Raw genomic sequence first — 17,787 nt, 5'->3', positions numbered from 1 at the left:
ATCCCTGCATACCTGATATGAACCCGACTTGGTCATGATGAATGATTTTTTTGATATGTTGTTGGAGTCTATTGGCTAGGATTTTGTTGAAGATTTTTGCTTCTATATTCATGAGGGATATTGGTCTGTAGTTTTCCTTTTGAGTGATGTCTTTGTCTGGTTTTAGCATCAAGGTTATGCTTGCTTCATAAAATGAGTCAGGGAGGATTCCATCCATTTCTATGTTTTGGAATAGTTTGAGTAGGATTGGTATCAGTTCTTCTCTGAATGTTTTGTGGAATTCTCCGGTAAAACTGTCTGGGCCAGGACTTTTTTTAGTTGGTAATTTTTTGATGACCTGTTCAATTTCTTCTTTTGTGATGGGCCTGTTCAACTTTTCCACATCAATCTGTGTTAGTTTAGGTAAGTGGTGTGTTTCTAGAAATTTGTCCATTTCTTCCAGATTTTCAAATTTGTTGGAGTACAGTTCTTCAGAGTATCCTGTTATTATCCTTTTTATTTCAGTTAGTTCTGTTGTGATGTCAGCCATTTCATTTCTTATTCATGTTATTTGTATTCTCTTCCTCTTTTTCTTTGTTAAATTTGCCAGTGGTTTGTCAATTTTATTGATCTTTCAAAAAAACCAACTTCTGGTCTTGTTGATTTTTTCCTATAGCCCCTCTATTTTTCTGTTTCATTGATTTCTGCTCGAATCTTGATTATTTCCTTTCTTCTGGTGACTGTAGGCTTTTTCTTGCTGTTTTTCCTCTAATTGTTGGAGATGTTGGTTTAAAGTGTTGATTTTTGCTCTTTCTTCTTTTTTGATGTGTGCATTTATTGCTATAAATTGGCCTCTGATCACTGCTTTTGCTGTGGCCCAAAGATTTTGGTATGTTGTGCTTTCATTCTCGTTTGATTCAAGGAATTTTTCAATTTCAATTTTTATTTCTTCTCTTACCCAGTTTCTCAAGGAGGATGTTGTTCAGTATCCATGTGTTTACTCTTTTCCTTTTGCTCTTCCTATTGTTGATTTCTAATTTGATAGCATTATGATCTGAGAAGATGCTTTGCTCAATGTTTTTAAATTTATGAAGGCTTGCTTTATGCGCTAACATATGGTCTGTCATGGAAAATGTTCCATGTGCACTGGAGAAGAATGTATATTGTGCTGCTGTTGGGTGAAGTGCTCTGTAGATGTCTATAAGGCCAAGTTGGTGGATTGTATTGTTTAGCTCTTCTACATCTTTGTTGAGTTTCTTTCCAGTTGTTCTATCTTTCAAAGAAAGTGGTGTGTTAAAGTCTCCCACTATGACTGTGGATTCATCCTTTTGTCTTTTCAACTCTTTTAATGTCTGATTTATGTATTTTGGGGCTCTTTCATTGGGTCCATAGATATTTATTATGGTTATATCTTCATGTTCAATTGATCCTTTAATCATTATATAATGTCCTTCCCTGTCTCGCATGGTTGCTTTTGTCTTAAAGTCAATTTGATCAGAAATTAATATTGCCTCTGGCTGCTCCTAAAATTTTCTTTTTCTCTTAGATTTTCAGAATTTTTTGATACAATGATTCTATGTATAATTTTCTTACTGTTTTTTTCATGCTTGGCTTTTTTTTTTTTTTTTTTTTTTTTTCTGGTACATTGCCCTTCTCTTCACCCAAATCAATACTTATCTCTATCTGTCTAACAATGTTCCCTACCCCCAATGCTTGGCATTTTGCATCACTTCTGGATTCTGTAGGTTATGGCTTTCATCACTTTTGGAATAATCATAGCTCTTATCTCTTCAAATATTGCTTCTTTCTTGTTGCTTCCTTCCACTCCTTTGAGACTCCAATTGAATGTGTATTAGAACTTTTTGTGTCCCTTTTGTCTCTTAAAAGGAACTCTGGTGGCACAGTGCCTAAGGCATTTGCCTGCTAACCAGAAGGTTGGTGGTTTAAACCCACCAGCCACTCCGCAGAATGAAGATGGGGCAATCTACTTTAATAAAGATTACTGCCTTGGAAACCCAGTAGGGGTTGCTATGAGTTGGAATTGACATGATGGCAGTGAGTTTTGGTTCGATATCTCTTAAATTCCTTTCTGTATTTTCATCTGCTTTGCTCACCATGCCTAGTGTAGATATTTTCTACTGAGCTAATTTCACATTCAAATTCTACCTACTCAACTTTCAAATCTTCTCTTCTGCTGAGTCCAGTCTACTGTTAAACTCAGCCATTATTTTCTTCATTTCAAATATTGCATTTTTTAATTGGACATTTTCCACTGAATTAGTTTATTTATTTTAATATATTCTAGATCTATGTGTTTTGGCACTTATTTTCTTGCACATATTAACCACAATTATTTTAAAGTTTATATTTGATAACTCAAATAATGTCTGAGTCTGTTCTTATTGTCTTTTTTTTTTTTTTTCCTCTTGGTCATGTTTATTGCTATGGCTTATAAATATTAATTGAATGGTGAACATTGTACACACAAAAAAAAATTTTCAGTGAAGGATCTGGATGACCACATTTTTCTCCTGGGAAGGTTTGTTCTATCCTGTGCTCTGCAGAGGATACAAATGTCTGCAGAGGATAGATAGATGTAGAGATCACCATAATCAAGTCAGAGACAGAACTGACCCACGACTGGGTTGCAGTTTTTATTAGACTTGCTCAAGTACATCCTAATTGCTAGGATGTATCTCTGAGGAACTTACTAAGGGTCCTTTACTTTGATGAGTCCTGAAGTCCAATTTTTGTCTCCTAAGCATGGTGAGATTGTCAGCCCTTCCTCTCTGATTTTCAAGGGCTTTCTTCTTAACCTCTTAGGCTCTTGACCTGCGCAGCTTAAGAACTTGGCAAATAACTTTAAAAGAAAATCTCACAGCGTCTGGCTCATTTCTCTGCGTCTTTACTTATTATCTTTAAATGAACTTTCGGGGATATGTTGACCTAGTTCTCCATTGCTTTTGATTATGTAGTCCTAACTGCAGGAATAGATACTAAATCTACACTGAGTTTTGCAACAGATTCTGTCAGGTGAATTCCATAAGCCCCCAAATCTATAAGCCTTATTAAAGTCATTTTGGGTCAATGGGTAATTTTTATTGAAAAGAAAGTGATTGCGACCCGACTCCATAAAATGATAGACTTTCTGAGGACTTGAATGTAAGATGACTTCCTCTCTTCTGAGGCTAACATGAAGGAGGAACCTCAACTTATTTAGGATATATGTGGCAATTAGTATATATAAGCCATAAGCAGAGGTTTGAAGTAGACGAAATATATCTCCATGGTGCCTGAAACCCTTTTCTGTACTTTTTTAAAGAAGCTTCTCACTAGGTACCCAATGTCCCAGTACAGTTCAGTCTTCCAGGTGGAGCACAACAATGCCAAGTATGACCAGAGGCCCATCCTTTAGACCTGACCACTTTCCCAGTTTCTTTTCCCCATGAAAATGAGCACTCCTTTGTTTATATATCAGGACCTGCTTCCCATGAGACTGATTTTACAAAGCAATAACTTACTGTGCTGCCAGCCTGAAGTCACTTTACGTATTAGCCACCTTACTGTGCCCGTGGGATGGAGACTGGTCAGGAAGAAAATGCCTTTGCCTTGTTCTCTAATCTTTCTGTGGGATGATCCAGTGTAACAAAACTGGGCATCAGGAGACCATAAACATGTACTCTTTTCTTCTATTGAATGAGGCCGTCATCTCCACCCCTCCTTCCTTGCCTTGCTTTGAAAAATAAATGAAACAGTTGAATTCAGTCCATACACACTTACTGACTCCTACTTGTTTCATAGATTTGAAAGTGTGAAAAAGTATTTTTGAACTCTCAAGAGACATATGGTTCCCAACAGAGCTGGGCAATATATAAATAAAGCTTGCTTGGTGAGAAAAACAAAATAATTGTTTTAAGAACCCTCACACAGCATAAAAGTGTCTGGTGATTTCTCATTCCATTTACTCACTATTAAGCTATTGGTCACTGACAGCTGTGTGAATGAATTTTCTAATCTTCTAATCCTGAGGTCATGGCCACCCCAGTTCCAAGAACTTGACAGAATAACATGACTTGCTTTGATGACAAGGGAAGGCAAAGAGGACAGTGCCATGAAAACTTATCACCACCTTCAGCTAGGACTCAACTTTGGTTCCTCTTCTCATTGCTTCAATGATAGGACTTCCGAGGCAATGAAATAGGCCTTGACTTTGGTTCTTCCCCTAGTTGCTTCTATAGTTTGACTTCCGAGGGAATGAAATAAAAGAATGCTGACTCTTAATATTGTTTCTTACACCCTCACTCATCATCATCTTAGATTTATTGAAATGCTTTTCATGAGGGTATCCCCTCAAAATTGAATTCTCTAAACAACTTCTTCCTCTTCCTAACTGCATTGCTCTGCATAAGACAACACATTGAGCTCAGGTTTGTTCATCATTGAAATGGGATAAAATTGGTCCTTACCATCATTGGCTCACAGAGTCTGTGTAAGATTTAAATGACCAAGGAGCTGAAAAACACTTTGCACAATGTGAAGTTTTACTAAGGATTGATACACAGTACTTTTTGGATCATATAGAGTATGAGATGATAAATTACGTCATTATTAGCTTAATAATTTGAATTATTAGAATTAATAGAAATACTTTTGGGACTATTCACAGTTTTGTACTATGCCTTCTCTCTACCACTGGATTCCACCAATAGCATGATTTAAAAGTTGGTAAATAGTTTCATAGTTCAGTAATGCCTGCAGGGAGTTGGCTTTGGAGCCAGATTTTGTATTATCATCAAAGCCCATCTGTCATACAAGCAGCATAACCAATGTCAGTACCTAAATTGGAATAAGATGATAGTTGGAGCTATTGCTATCTGGTGGTAAATGGAGGCTCTGACCTTTCTCAAACTGTCTGCCTTGTTTACTCTCTCCCATATCTCTCTTCCTCAACTGTCTCCAAACAGTAATTACTGTCATTCTTATCTAACACTTAAATAGTGCTCCCAATATATAGGATAACTTTGCAAGTGCTTTTATGTTAAGTTACTGAATGCTCCAAACAACTCCATTTTAAATATAAGGAAACTGAGGCCCACGGAGGTTAGGGAACTTACCCAAGCTCCTATAACTAGTCAGTTATAAAGCAGGGATTTAAAGCAAAGTAGTGGAGGCTTGCATGTTGCTATGTTGCTGTACAGGTTTTAGTAGAGCTCCTAGGTTAAGAACAACTAGGAAGAAAAACTAAACAAACCAATCTTGTTGCTGTCAAGTTGATTCCAACTCATAGTAACCCTATAGGACAGAGTAGAGCTGCCCCGTAGGGTTTCCTAGGTTGTAATCTACACAGAAGCAGACTGCCACATCTTTCTCCATGGAGTGGCTGGTGGGTTTGAACTGCTGATCTTTCGGTTAGCAGCCAAGTGCTTAGCCACTGCACCAGTAAGAAGAAAGCCCTCTCACAACCTCTAAGAAATGAGCTCATGAAAACCCTTTGGATCATAGTGGTCCAATCCCATCGTGGGTGGAGCCATGTGAGTTGAGGGCAACTCAGTGGAAGCTAACAGCAACAACAGAGTTTATATCACTGCCTCTCTGGCATTGCTTGTGTGCCTGGTTCCAGAAATCCTCAAAGATAAAAAAAAAAATTCCAAGAATTTGTATCTAGTCTCTTGAGAGTACAAAGAATATTAAGACTCAATACAGGAGCAGGTTTTTGTACCAATGACTTCTATTCAGTGAAAGGCTATTCTTCCTATTTCTCTTCCTCTTGAACTATCCTCCTCTTTCTTAAACAGCCTCACAATAGACAGGGACTTTGGAAAGTAATAAAGAACTGTTTGGATTGGAACCCAGGGCTGCTAGAAGGGCAGAAAGAGAAAGAATTGCCTGGCCAGCCCAGTCCTTGTTATCTATGGTGCTTCCACCACTGTAATCTCATCTACTCCAACAAAAGGAAAGTAGAACAGTAGGGAATTAGGACACCCTCTCAACAGAGAACCATCCAGCAGGCCTATGTCACATTCAGAGTTCCTTCTGTGTACTGGGCAGGGCACCCAGGCTTCAGCTACATGGAAGGAGCTGATGTGACTTTGAGACCACACAGGTACCAGGGCTCACTCCTGCCACCTCCCAAATCTCATCTTCAGAGCTTAAAAGGTGGGTATGTTGCAGGACAGAGCAGTTAAGGTACAGAAGTCTCACCTTTGTGGATCCAGATTCAGCAATGGGAGGAATGTCTTAGGTCCATGTGCTAAAAGTATTGATGTGTATGTTCTGTCTCAGATAGGGATGACTTGGGAAGAAGGGGGTTGGTGAGTGGATCTAGTTGTGAAGAGCTAGGAATGGTATAAGCAAAGGAAAATGGCAGGGGCTGACACATGCACAGATGATATTTGCATGCTTTATCAACCAATTTCTGGTCATTTTTTTCTAGCAGCAGTGTTCTTGTCAAACGGATGTTCAGGCCAATAGAAGAGGAGTTTGGTCCAGCACCTTCCAAGCAGATGAAAGAAGAAGGGATAAAGCGAGGTATGTCTCTATTTGGGACAGTCCCCTAACATTGCTGAAGTTATAGCCTCCCATCATGAATGGCCAGATGGCTGAGGTGTTTCACCAAGACAAGCATGCAGTCCAGCCCAGGCCTGTGTTTCAGGTTCTATCCCTAGATGGCAAGGATTTCAGTCACTCCTGCTTTCATTCACTTACTCATTCAACAAATATTTGTTGACAACCTACTCTATCTCTGTCACTTTTCTGAGCCCTGAGAATAGAGCAGTGAGCATGACAGACACAAATCTCTGCTCCTATAAGGATTATACTCTAGTAAGAGAGACAGATTATAAGCAAGATAACTAAAAGAAATGTACAGTAGGGAATGTGGACCAAAAAACGGGTGTATATGTGAGTAAAGTGATGGATTGAACCATGTAGGCTTCCAGGACAAATGGATTCTAGGCAAAGGAAACAGCAAGTGCAAAGGTTCTGGGAGGCAAGTGTGTCTGGCTTGCTTGAGGAATGGCAAGGGGGTGGAGACAGGTGAGAGATGGCAGATTAGGTGGGTGACAAGAGGCCAGAGAGGAACGAGGGAGGAAGTAGTTGCTAGGGCCTTGTGGGTTTTTGGTTTGCCTTCTAAGTGCGGTAGAAAGGCAGTGAGGTATTATGAACAGAAGATCAATATGACTTGACTTTAATTAATCTGATCACTAAAACTGCTCTGTTGAGAAGAGACCAGAGGGAGTAGGGGTGGAAGCAGGGAGACTAGCAGGAGGCTAGTACAGTAAACCAAGAGATAGGTAATGATGGTACCACTCCCTGGGAGCAGTGGAGATGGCGAGAAGAGGTTGGGTTCCATGCATATGTTAAAGTGGAACCAATAGCATTTGCTGTGAGAATAGATAGTAGATGAAACAAAAAGCTGCATCAAGACAACTCCTAGGTTTTGGCCTGGATAACTGTCAGCTAAGATGGGGAAAAATAGAGGGAGCAGGTTTTGTAGGGAGAAGGTCAAAAATTCAGTTTGGGACACTTAAAGTTTGAGGTGTCTATCGAGCAGGTAATGAGACATTCTTATTTGAGTTGATGGAAGTCTGGGGTGGTATATAAACATGAGTGTTCTTGGCATGAACATGATATTTCAAGCCATGAGACTGGATGGGATCACTGAAGATCTCATTTAGTAGCAAAAAGGACCAAAAGTAGCAAACAGAAGAGGACCAAGGACTGAGTCTGGGCCCTCTAGTGTTAAGAGGTCAGTGTTGAGGAAGCACCAGCAAAGCCAACAGAGAAGGAACAAGTGAGATAGGAGGAAAACCAAGAGAGGTTAGTGTCTTGGAAGCCAAGTGAAGAAAGTATATCAAGGAAGAGGGAGGAGTCAACTGTGTGAAATGTGGTTGCTAGTTCATTCAAGAGGAGCTCTGGTAGCTTAGTGCTTAAGGCACTTAACTGCTAACCAAAAGGCCGGCGGTTCAAACCCACCAGCCACTCCTTGGAAGGAAGATGGGGCAATCTACTTCCGTAGTGATACTGCCTCGGAAACCCAAGGAAGGGTCACTATGAGTCGGGTCTGACTCGACGGCACATAACAACAACAACAGTTCATTCAAGGAAGATGAGGGTGGGATAATGTGGAATTTGGAGGGATCGTCACAAGACCTGTGTGGTGGAAAGGAGGGATGAAAGCTTAACTGGAAAGGGTTTAAGAGATAATAAGAGAAGAGGAATTAGAGACACAGTATAAAGAACTATTATTAGAAATAATCATTAAGATTCATTACATGCTAAGAGCCATTTGCATAGTGATTTTTCACAATAACTCTTTAATTATGCTCATTTCACAGCTGAGGGGCTGGAGACTTGGGAGTTATATAATGTGTCTGAGGCCATATGGATAGGAAACAATTGCCATTGCCAAGATCACTCACTTTGGCTGGATCTCAGTATTGTTGTTGTTGTTAGATGCCATCAAGTCAGTTCTGACTCATAGCAACACTTCCTACCACAGAACAAAACACTGTCTGGTCCTGTGCCATCCATACAATCATAGCTATACTTGAGTCCATTGTTGCAGCCAGTGTGTCAATCCATCTCATTGAGGGTCCTTCCTGTTTTTCTCTGACCCTTTATTTTACCGAGCATGGTATCCTTCTCCAGGGACTGGTCCCTTCTGATAACATGACCAAAGTACAAGAGACAAAGTTTGGCCACTCTTGCTTGTAAGGAGCATTCTGGCTGCACTTCTTCCAAGACAGATTTGTTTGGCTTGGGACAGGCACATCTTAGTCTTCTCTTTTACACTTTAAAGAGGTCTTCTGCAGCAGATTTGCTCAGTGCAATATGTTGTTTCATTTCTTCATTCCTCCTTCCATGGGGGTGATCATGGATCCAAGTAAAATGAAATCCCTAACAACTTAAACCTTTCTCCATTTATCATAATGTTGCTTATTGGTCCAGTTGTGAGGATTTCAGTTTTCTTTATGTTGAGGTGTAATGCATACTGTAGGCTGTTGTCTTTGATCTTCATTAGTAACTGCTTCAAGTCTTTTTCACTTTCAGCAAGCAAGGTTGTGTCATCTTCACAACTCAGGCTGTTGGAGTCTTCCTCCAATTCTGGTGCTGTGTTCTCCTTCATGCAGTCCAAGTTTCCCACATTATTTCCTTGGCATACAGATGGAATAATTATGGTGGAAGGATACAACCCTGATACACACCTTTCCTGATTTTAAATTATGCAGTATACCCTTGTTCTGTTCAAATGACTGCCACTTGGTCTATGTATACAGGTTCCTTATGAGCACAATAAAATGTTCTGGAATTCCCATTCTTCACAATATTATCCATAATTTGTTATGATCCTCACAGCCTAATGCATTTGTATAGTCAATGAAAAAACAGGTAAACATTTTCTAGTATTCTCTGCTTTCTCTGCCAGGATCCATGTGACATCAACAATGATATCCCACATTCCATGTTCTCTTTTGAATCCAGCTTGAGTTTCTTGTAGTTCCCTGTCAGAGTACTGCTGCAACCATTTTTGAATGATCTTCAGCAAAATTTAACTTGCCTGTGATATTAATGATATTGTGATATTAATGATAATTTCTGAATTCTTTTGGATCATCTCTCTTTTGGAATGGGCACTAATATGGATCTGTTCCAGTCAGTTAGCCAGGTAACAGTCTTCCAAATTTTTTGGCATAAACAATTGAGTGCCTCCAGCATTGCACCCATTTGCTGAAACATCTCAATGGATATTCCATCAATTCTGGAAGTCTTGCTTATTCACCAATTCCTTCAGTGCAGGTTGATCTTCTTCCTACAATACTATTAATTCTTGATCATATGCTGCCTCCTGAAATGATTGAATGTTGACCAATTCTTTTTGGTATATTGTCTCTGTGTATTCCTTCCATCTTCTTTTGATGCTTTCTGCATTATTCAATTTTTTGCCCATAGAATCTTTCAATATTGCAACTTGAGGCTTGAATTTTTCTTCACTTCTTTCAGCTTGAGAAATGTTGAGCAGACTCTTCCCTTTCGGTTTTCTAATTCCAGGCCTTTGCATATTCCATTATAATACTTTATTTTGTCTTCCTTATCCAACTTTTGAAATCTTCCATTCAGCTCTTTTATGTCATCATTTCTTCTATTTCCTTTAGCTACTCTCCATTAAGAGCCAGTTTCAGAGTCTCTTCTGACATCTATTTTGGTCATTTCTTTCTTTCCTGTTTTTTTAATGATCTTTTACTTTCTTCATGTGTGATATCTTTGATATCATCCCACAATTCATCTGGTCTTAACTGATTGATGTTCAGTGCATCAAATCTCTTCCTCAGATGGTCTCCAAATTGAGACTGGATACACTCATGGTTGTATACTTCCATAGTGATACTGCCTTGGAAACCCAAGGAGGGGTCGCTATGAGTCGGGTCCGACTCAATGGCACATAACAACAACAAAAACAGATATGTTTAATTTTCTTCAGCTTCAACTTCAACTTACATATGAGCCAGTGATGATCTGTTCCACAGCTGGCCACTGACCTTGTCTGACTGATGAAATTGAGCTTCTCTCCCAGAGCTGTTGTTGATTTGATTCCTGTGTATACCATCTGGGAAGGTCTACATGTAGAGTTGCCATTTATGTTGTTGAGAAAGGTATTTGCAATGAATAAGTCATTGGTCTTGCAAAATTTTATCATGTGATCTCTGATGTCATTTCTATCACCAAGGCCATATTTTCCAACCACTGATGCTACATCTTTGTTTCCAGCTTTCACATGCCAATCACCAGTATCTATCAATGCATCTTAATTGCATGTTTGGTCAATTTCAGACTTGGTAACAGTCTTCAATTTCTTCATCTTTGATTTTAGTAGTTGGTGCATAAATTTGAATAATAGTAGTATTAACTGATTTTCCCTATAGGCTATGGATATCCTATCACTGACAGCATTGTCCTTCAATATAGATCTTGAAATTGTTTTTTTTATAATGAATGCAATGCCATTTCTCTTTAATTTTCTTTCCTGGCATAGTAGACCATATGATAATATGATTCAAAATAGCCAATACCAGTCCATTTCCCTCACTAATGCCTGGGATATCAATCTTTATGTGTTCAATTTCATTTTCCTAAATTCATATTTCATACATTCCATGTACCAATTGTTAATGGACATTTACAGCTATTTCTTCTCATTTTTTGAGTAATGCCACATCAGCAAATAAAAATCCCAAAAATTTTACTCCACCCATATTGTAATAGGGGAAAAGAGATCCCAGAATCAAACAGGTTCAGTAGAGACATTTTTATTATGCTTTGGACAGACATAAACAAAACATCCAGGATGAGGGAAACCATCGGCATGTACACAGCCAAATGGAGTCCACTGAGTCATGGCCATGGGGCTAATTATATATGATTAAAAACAAAGGGAATCATCACAAAACCATGATTAGTGGCATATGAATTCATCACTGTTGCAGGCAGAACTACAGAAGCAGGGGAAAGACCATGACTGGGAGACTCACATAATTGAAGATGAAAAGGGATTACAGGATTGGTTCTGGCCCTTGACTACCTGGCTAGGTGGTGGTCTGGATATGACTCATGACCTTGGGGCCTGAGTCACAAAATGGCTACAGAAAAATACCAGGACCCTAACCTTAATTTAAATTAGAAAAGGAACACACTCAATCTTAATTTAAATTAGAAGAGGAACACACTCAGGCAAGTTCCCTAGTTCTTTGTGTAAGCATAATCTACTTTCATCCACACTCTTCCTGAGTGCAAACTGCCCTCCCCAGGTTTGTCCTAGAACTTGTCCTGGAACTTGTCAATGCATAGCCACAATATTGGTTTGAAGGTCAGAAGGAACTCAGCTAGCATCTGAACTTATATCAAGATTCAAAATAGAGTTAGGCCTCCCACTGTAGACCACAGCTCTCCACAAACCCAAGTGCTTTAGAATTCAAGCTCTCATACAGCCTCATTAAGGTTGGCTACTTTGAGGAGGCAGCTCTTCCCTAGTCATATTTTGAGTGCCTGTCAACCTGAGGGTTCATCTTCTGGCATTATATCAGACAATGCTTCACTGCTGTTCATTAGATTTACAGTGGCCAATTTTTTCAGAAGTGGACTGCCACATCCTTCCTAGCTGTCTTAGTCTGGAAGCTCTGCTGACACCTGTCCACCATGGGTGACCCTGCTGGTGTTTGAAATGCTGGTGGCATAGCCTCCAGCCTCACAGCAAGATGCAAGCCACCACAATATGGCAAACTGACAGACAAGTGGGGGGATCTTAGTCCTGAAATCCATAAATTAGACCCCTTGTGTCTTGAAAATCCTATGATTGTCAGCTCCTGTACAGGATCTGACCTGCTGCTTACTTACATCTCCTTAGAAGGAGGTTGTGTGGCCTCAGAAATGAAGCACATTGCCTCTGGAATGCAATTCACTGGATTTGAATGTCAGCCATGCTTTGTAACTGGCTGTTGAATTTTCATAAGTTATTTAACTTCTCTAAGCCTAAGCAGGTAGCATAGTGCCTAAGGCACTTGACTGCTAACCAGAAGGCTGGTGGTTCAAACCCACCAGCCACTCCTCAGAAGGAAGATGGGGCAATCTACTTCTGTGGTGATACTGCCTTGGAAACCCAAGAAGGGGTTGCTATGAGTCAAGTCTGACTTGAGGGCAGTGTGTTGCTGTGCAAGCCTTTACCAAATATGATGTCCTTCTCCAGGGAATGGCCTTTCCTGATAATAAGTCCAAAGTGTGAGAGACAAAGTCTGGCCATTCTCACTTCTAAGGAGTTTTCTTCTAAGACAGGTTTGTTTGTTCTTCTGGTAGTTCATGGTATATTCAATACTCTTTGCCAAGACCATAATTCAAAGGTATCAATTCTTTTTCAGTCTTCTTTATTCATTATCTGGCTTTCATACGCATATAAGGTGATTGAAAATACCATGGCTTGGGTCAGGCATGCTTTAGTACTCAAAGTGACATCTTTGCTTTTTCAAACTTTCAAGGGATCTTTTGCAGCAGATGTGCCAATGCCATATGTCATTTGATTTCTTGATTCTTCAATGCTTCCATGGCCATGGATCCAAGTAAAATGAAATCCTTGACTACTTCAATCTTTTCTCCATTTATCATGATGTTGCTTATTGGTCCATTTGTGAGGATTTTACTTTTCTTTATGTTGAGGTGTGATCCATACTGAAGGTTGTAGTCTTTGATTTTCATTACTAAGTGCTGCAGGTCCTCTTGACCCTGGAGAACCTTCTCCTATTAGAGAGTCTCTTATATTCCTCTATTATTTAGGCTGGAGAAAGTCTGGGAGTTCTGGTGGTGTAGTGCCTAAGGCACTTGACTGCTAACCAGAAGACCGGTGGTTCTAACCCACCAGCCACTCCTTGGAAGGATGGTTGGGCAATCTAGTTCTGTAGAGATACTGCCTCGGAAACCCAAGGAGGGGTCGCTATGAGTCGGGATTGACTCAACCACAGTGAGCTCGGTTTTTGTTTTTGTTTTTGTTTTTGTTTTTGTTTTGGAGAAAGTCTAGGATCCTCCTTCCATTTCTGCATTAGTCAAAGACTCACAGACTCAGACTCTTAAGCTGGAAGGGTCCTTGGAACTTGTGACAGACAGGCTGCAGGAGAGTCACCCAAGGAAGCTATGAACAATTTTGATCTCCAGCCATTCCTGTATCATGAAGTTTGACTTAGTAGAACCAGAATGGAACCCAGCAATCTGTATTTTCTAAAAGGTTGATTCTGCTGCCAGCGAGTTTGGGAAACACTGATTTATTCATGGTATAAACAAAGGCACTGAGACACAACCAGACGAAGGATTTACCTAAGTCCTACTCTTGGGACTTCCTTATTGAAGGACATTGGGGAACTTCTGATGGCTCTTTACTGCCACAACAAATTCACAGCCTTCTTTTCTTTAAACCCTATCCTCTAAACACCTGAAATAAATGATCTTTCTGGACACTGGTGTTTGGGAGAAGTATAAAGGATATACAGCATGCAGCAATGACACAAGTTTAAAATAAACTCTCACTGTATGTGTGACAATAACATTTTGAAGAACCAGCTATACAATGGATACAAATGATTGCTCTCACACAAATAAGTGAACCTTAGTTTTTTATGACACCACAACTTGCTAATTTCCTCACAGTCAAGTGTCTTATTCCACTTCACTGAGCACATAAGAGCTGAAGCTTGAATGCATCAATCTCTTGCCCAGAGTTTCAGCACCACACACAATCCATTGTGCTTTCATAGAGTAAGAGGCCATTTGCCCCATATCCCGCTGCAGCCAGCACCAAGGGTTTCCCAAGAGCATGTACACAGCAGTGGATTTATAATGAGTCACATTATCATTTTAAATATGTCCACCATCTTCAGAAGCTTGAGGGTTTTGTTTGTTCTTTTGTTTGTTTGTTTTTAAGAAACTTCCCCCCATATTTGTTGTGATAAGATTTTTATAATGGTCAAGACCATTCCCTCTGTAGTCTACTTCTGTCTTCTGGACTTATGTAACCTTGGGAAGGTGACTTCACCTCTCTGTTCCTCAGATTCCTCATCTGTAAAATGGAAAGGAACTCTGGTGGCACAGTGGTTAAGTGAATGGCTGCTAACTGAAAAGTTAGTGGTTCAAACCCATGAACTGCTTCATGAGAGAAAAGACCTGGCAATCTAGTTACAGCCTGGGTCGCCTATGGGGCAGTTCTACCCTGTCGTACAGGGTCACTGTAAGTTGGAATTGATGTGATGGCAAACAGCAGTACCTCATGGAGTTGCTGTGAAAATTTATGAGTTAATACATGTAAACAAGTGTCTAGAATATAGTAAGTACTCTATGTTCACTACTAAAATATTATTATTTTGATTAGTAGACCTGTATCTAGTGAAGTAATAGCAATTAGTGTTTCAAAATGGAAAGAGTATCAATGCCTCAAACCAAAAAAAGAACCTCACTGCCGTTGAGTCGATTCAGACTCATAGCAACTCCCCATTGGGTTTCCAAGGCTGTAAATCTTTATGAAAGCAGACTGCCCATTCCTTCTTCCACAGAGTGGCTGAAGGGTTCAAACCACTGGTCTTCTGCTTAGCAGCCAAATGCCTTAACCACTACACCACCAGACCTCTTTATAAATGCCTAAACCAAAAGCATACTCACTGCCGTTGAGTCAATTTAGACTCACAACGATCCCTCCTTGGGTTTCCAAGGCAGTATCACTGTGGAAGTAGATTGCCCAGCCTTCCTTCTGAGGAGTGGCTGGTTGGGTTTGAACCACCAGTGGGTTAGCAGTCAAATGTCTTAGGCACTAGGCCACCAGAGGTCCTCTATAAATGCCTGTTGTTGTTGTTGTTGTTGTTGTGTGCCGTAGAGTCGGCCCCGACTCATAGCGACCCCTCCTGGGGTTTCCAAGGCAGTATCACTACGGAAGTAGGATTGCCCAACCTTCCTTCCGAGGAGTGGCTCGTGGATTTGAACCACCAGCCTTCTGGTTAGCAGTTAAGTGCTTTAGCCACTATGATACCAGAGCTCCTCTATAAATGCCTAGATAGTGTTAATTACATTAGTAACCATTTAAGCCTTTAAAAGATTTTCTGACTTCGTAGACTCTCCACCAAATATTTGACAGCATCATGAAACTCCATTCCTGCACGTGTCTTACTATTTCAAATATATCATATCCTGAACGGGCAGTGTTACCTGAAAATCAAGAAATCACATAGGCAAAAGTAATTGTGGTTTGTATCTGTATTTATTGCCTGGTGGCTAGTCTTAAGGCTGTGGTCAGATATTTTTCAAAATTATTTTGAGATCCCAAAGCCAGCACTAAAATTGCCATTAGGAATTTTATTAGTCTGTGGCTAAAAAGTTAGGCTGTGTCCTTTGAAATAGCGAAATCATGGAGATAGACACATGAGGGCGCTGTAACCTACTAGCAATAGAGACAACTTCTAAGAGTGACTGTTTTCTTTGGAATAGGACAAAGGGGGTGCCCAGCCACTGTCTCTGGCGCCCTGTCTCTCAGCTGGTCTTTGATAGCCAGGGGGGAGCCAGGCTCAGGATGGCTCCTACTGTTCATTCCTTAGAAGTTCTAGGGGGCAGGGGGTGGGCTGATGACAACCATCACCCAGGCCATTATTATCTGCTGGTTTTGAGTTTGTAGCCCCTTCTCAGAGTGGCTCAGTCAGGAGTCATTGAGGACTGCCCCATGTAGCTGTCTGCCTTTGGCTGTAATGTCTGTGATGTGTGATGGTTGTTATTGCTACAGTCAGCAGAGAACTGATTACCATAACCCCCGCCACAGATGCAGAGCTAATGAAATCCGCCTGTGGGCCAGCCGCCAGGGGTGTGCTGTCAACCCAGCAGGCCTGTGTAGGGCTGTCAACAAGCCCAGCAGGAGAATGGTGGCACTGCCCTGCCTGGGTTTCTCCCACAAAGTAATCACCCTCACCACAGTGCCACCTCCAACCCTTTCCAGCAGCTCCTAAAACAAGAGCAGCAGCTATGTTATTTCAAAAACAATGATTTTAAAAGAAGAGGTTAGAAAATGCAGTGGGAGCAGTACTCATTTTAATGGAACATGGTTTGGGGTTCCTGAGGGTCAGCCTGCTGGAAATGACATTTTTTCTGTTGGGAGCCAGGGGACAAAGTTATAGAATGCTAACCAGTAACAGCTTCTTTTTTTTTTTTTTTTTTTTTTTTAATTGTTATTATGATTTTACATTTTCATTGACTTTAATTTCCCCATCTGGATGTAATTAAAGTCCTGTGGCCTAATTAGTTCTCCATTTATGGCTAATACTGAGCCCTCCTGTGAGGCCCCATCAGGCCACCAGATCATTGTACCTGAGATGGAGGATATAAAATACTCCTTCGCAAGGACTGCATTTGGAAATCTTTGAAGATATTCAGACTATTCATTTAATTGGCATTTCATTTTTGTATTTGGTAAAGAGAAGAAATGAAGAAATTCTGCAGCATTTTAGTGGGGGTTTTGGGGCTGGGGGATAATCCTCACACGAAACATCCGGCTGGAGAGAAAATGCAGGCCAAGCCCCTCTGTACCTCTTAGACTTTGCCTTTGAAATGCAAGCAGCATTGATGAAGTCCCAGGGGCCGGGAGAGAGGATGGGAGTTCTGGTTCCAGCTGCTTTCCTTTCCCTCAGAAGGAGACAGGTGGCTCCTCCACCTTTGTGCTGCAGGTTGATGGTGATTATAGCTCAGTGGGTATTTGATGGGAACCCAGCTCAGCATGGGGTGGTTTGGGCCTGCGCTGTGCTTCCTGTGGTGGCCAGGTGCATGGGGCTTCAGCCATGGCCCTTTCTTCCTCTTAACTGAAGAAGCAGGAGTCACCTCACAGGGAGGAGGGTGGGAGAGGCAGTTAGCACGCTGGTGCCAGAAAGTTGCACGCAGTGGTAGATATTCCTGCCGGTACTGCTGATGAGCAGAACAGCAGCCGTCACTCTGGGGAGGCCTGGGGGGTGTCTTAGCCCCTCTGCGGCTCAGTTTGTTCATCTCTAATAGTACCTCTGAGGAGCCTTTGTAGTGCAGTGATTTAGCACTCGGTTAACCCAAGTGTTGACAGTTCAAATCCACCAGCCACTCCATGGGAGAAAAATGTGGCAGTGTACTTTCATGAAGATTACAGCCTTGGAAACCCTGTGGGGCTTGTTGTTGTTGTTAAGTGCCGTAGAGTCGTTTTCCGACTCATAGCGACCCCATGCACAGCAGAACGAAACACTGCCCGATCCCGCGCCAGCCCCACAATCCCTGCTATAC

At 40.9% G+C, this 17,787-nt stretch overlaps 1 protein-coding gene across 1 annotated transcript in view; it reads left to right on the top strand.

The window, feature by feature from the left end:
• GRHL2 (grainyhead like transcription factor 2) overlaps window positions 1–17,787 on the top strand; it is a 144,610-nt gene that overhangs the window by 113,744 nt on the left and 13,079 nt on the right. The window contains exon 12 of the mRNA XM_007934814.2: window positions 6,413–6,507. Coding sequence (XP_007933005.1) covers window positions 6,413–6,507 — 95 coding nt within the window. The remainder of the gene's footprint in view (window positions 1–6,412; window positions 6,508–17,787) is intronic.

The sequence above is a fragment of the Orycteropus afer genome, unplaced genomic scaffold (genome assembly GCF_000298275.1).
Source record: "Orycteropus afer afer isolate SDZICR_OR568_19922 unplaced genomic scaffold, OryAfe1.0 scaffold00021, whole genome shotgun sequence".
In the NCBI taxonomy this organism is placed as follows: domain Eukaryota; kingdom Metazoa; phylum Chordata; class Mammalia; order Tubulidentata; family Orycteropodidae; genus Orycteropus; species Orycteropus afer.
Note: the sequence above shows the minus strand (reverse complement) of the source record. Positions and strands in the feature narration are given on the sequence as shown.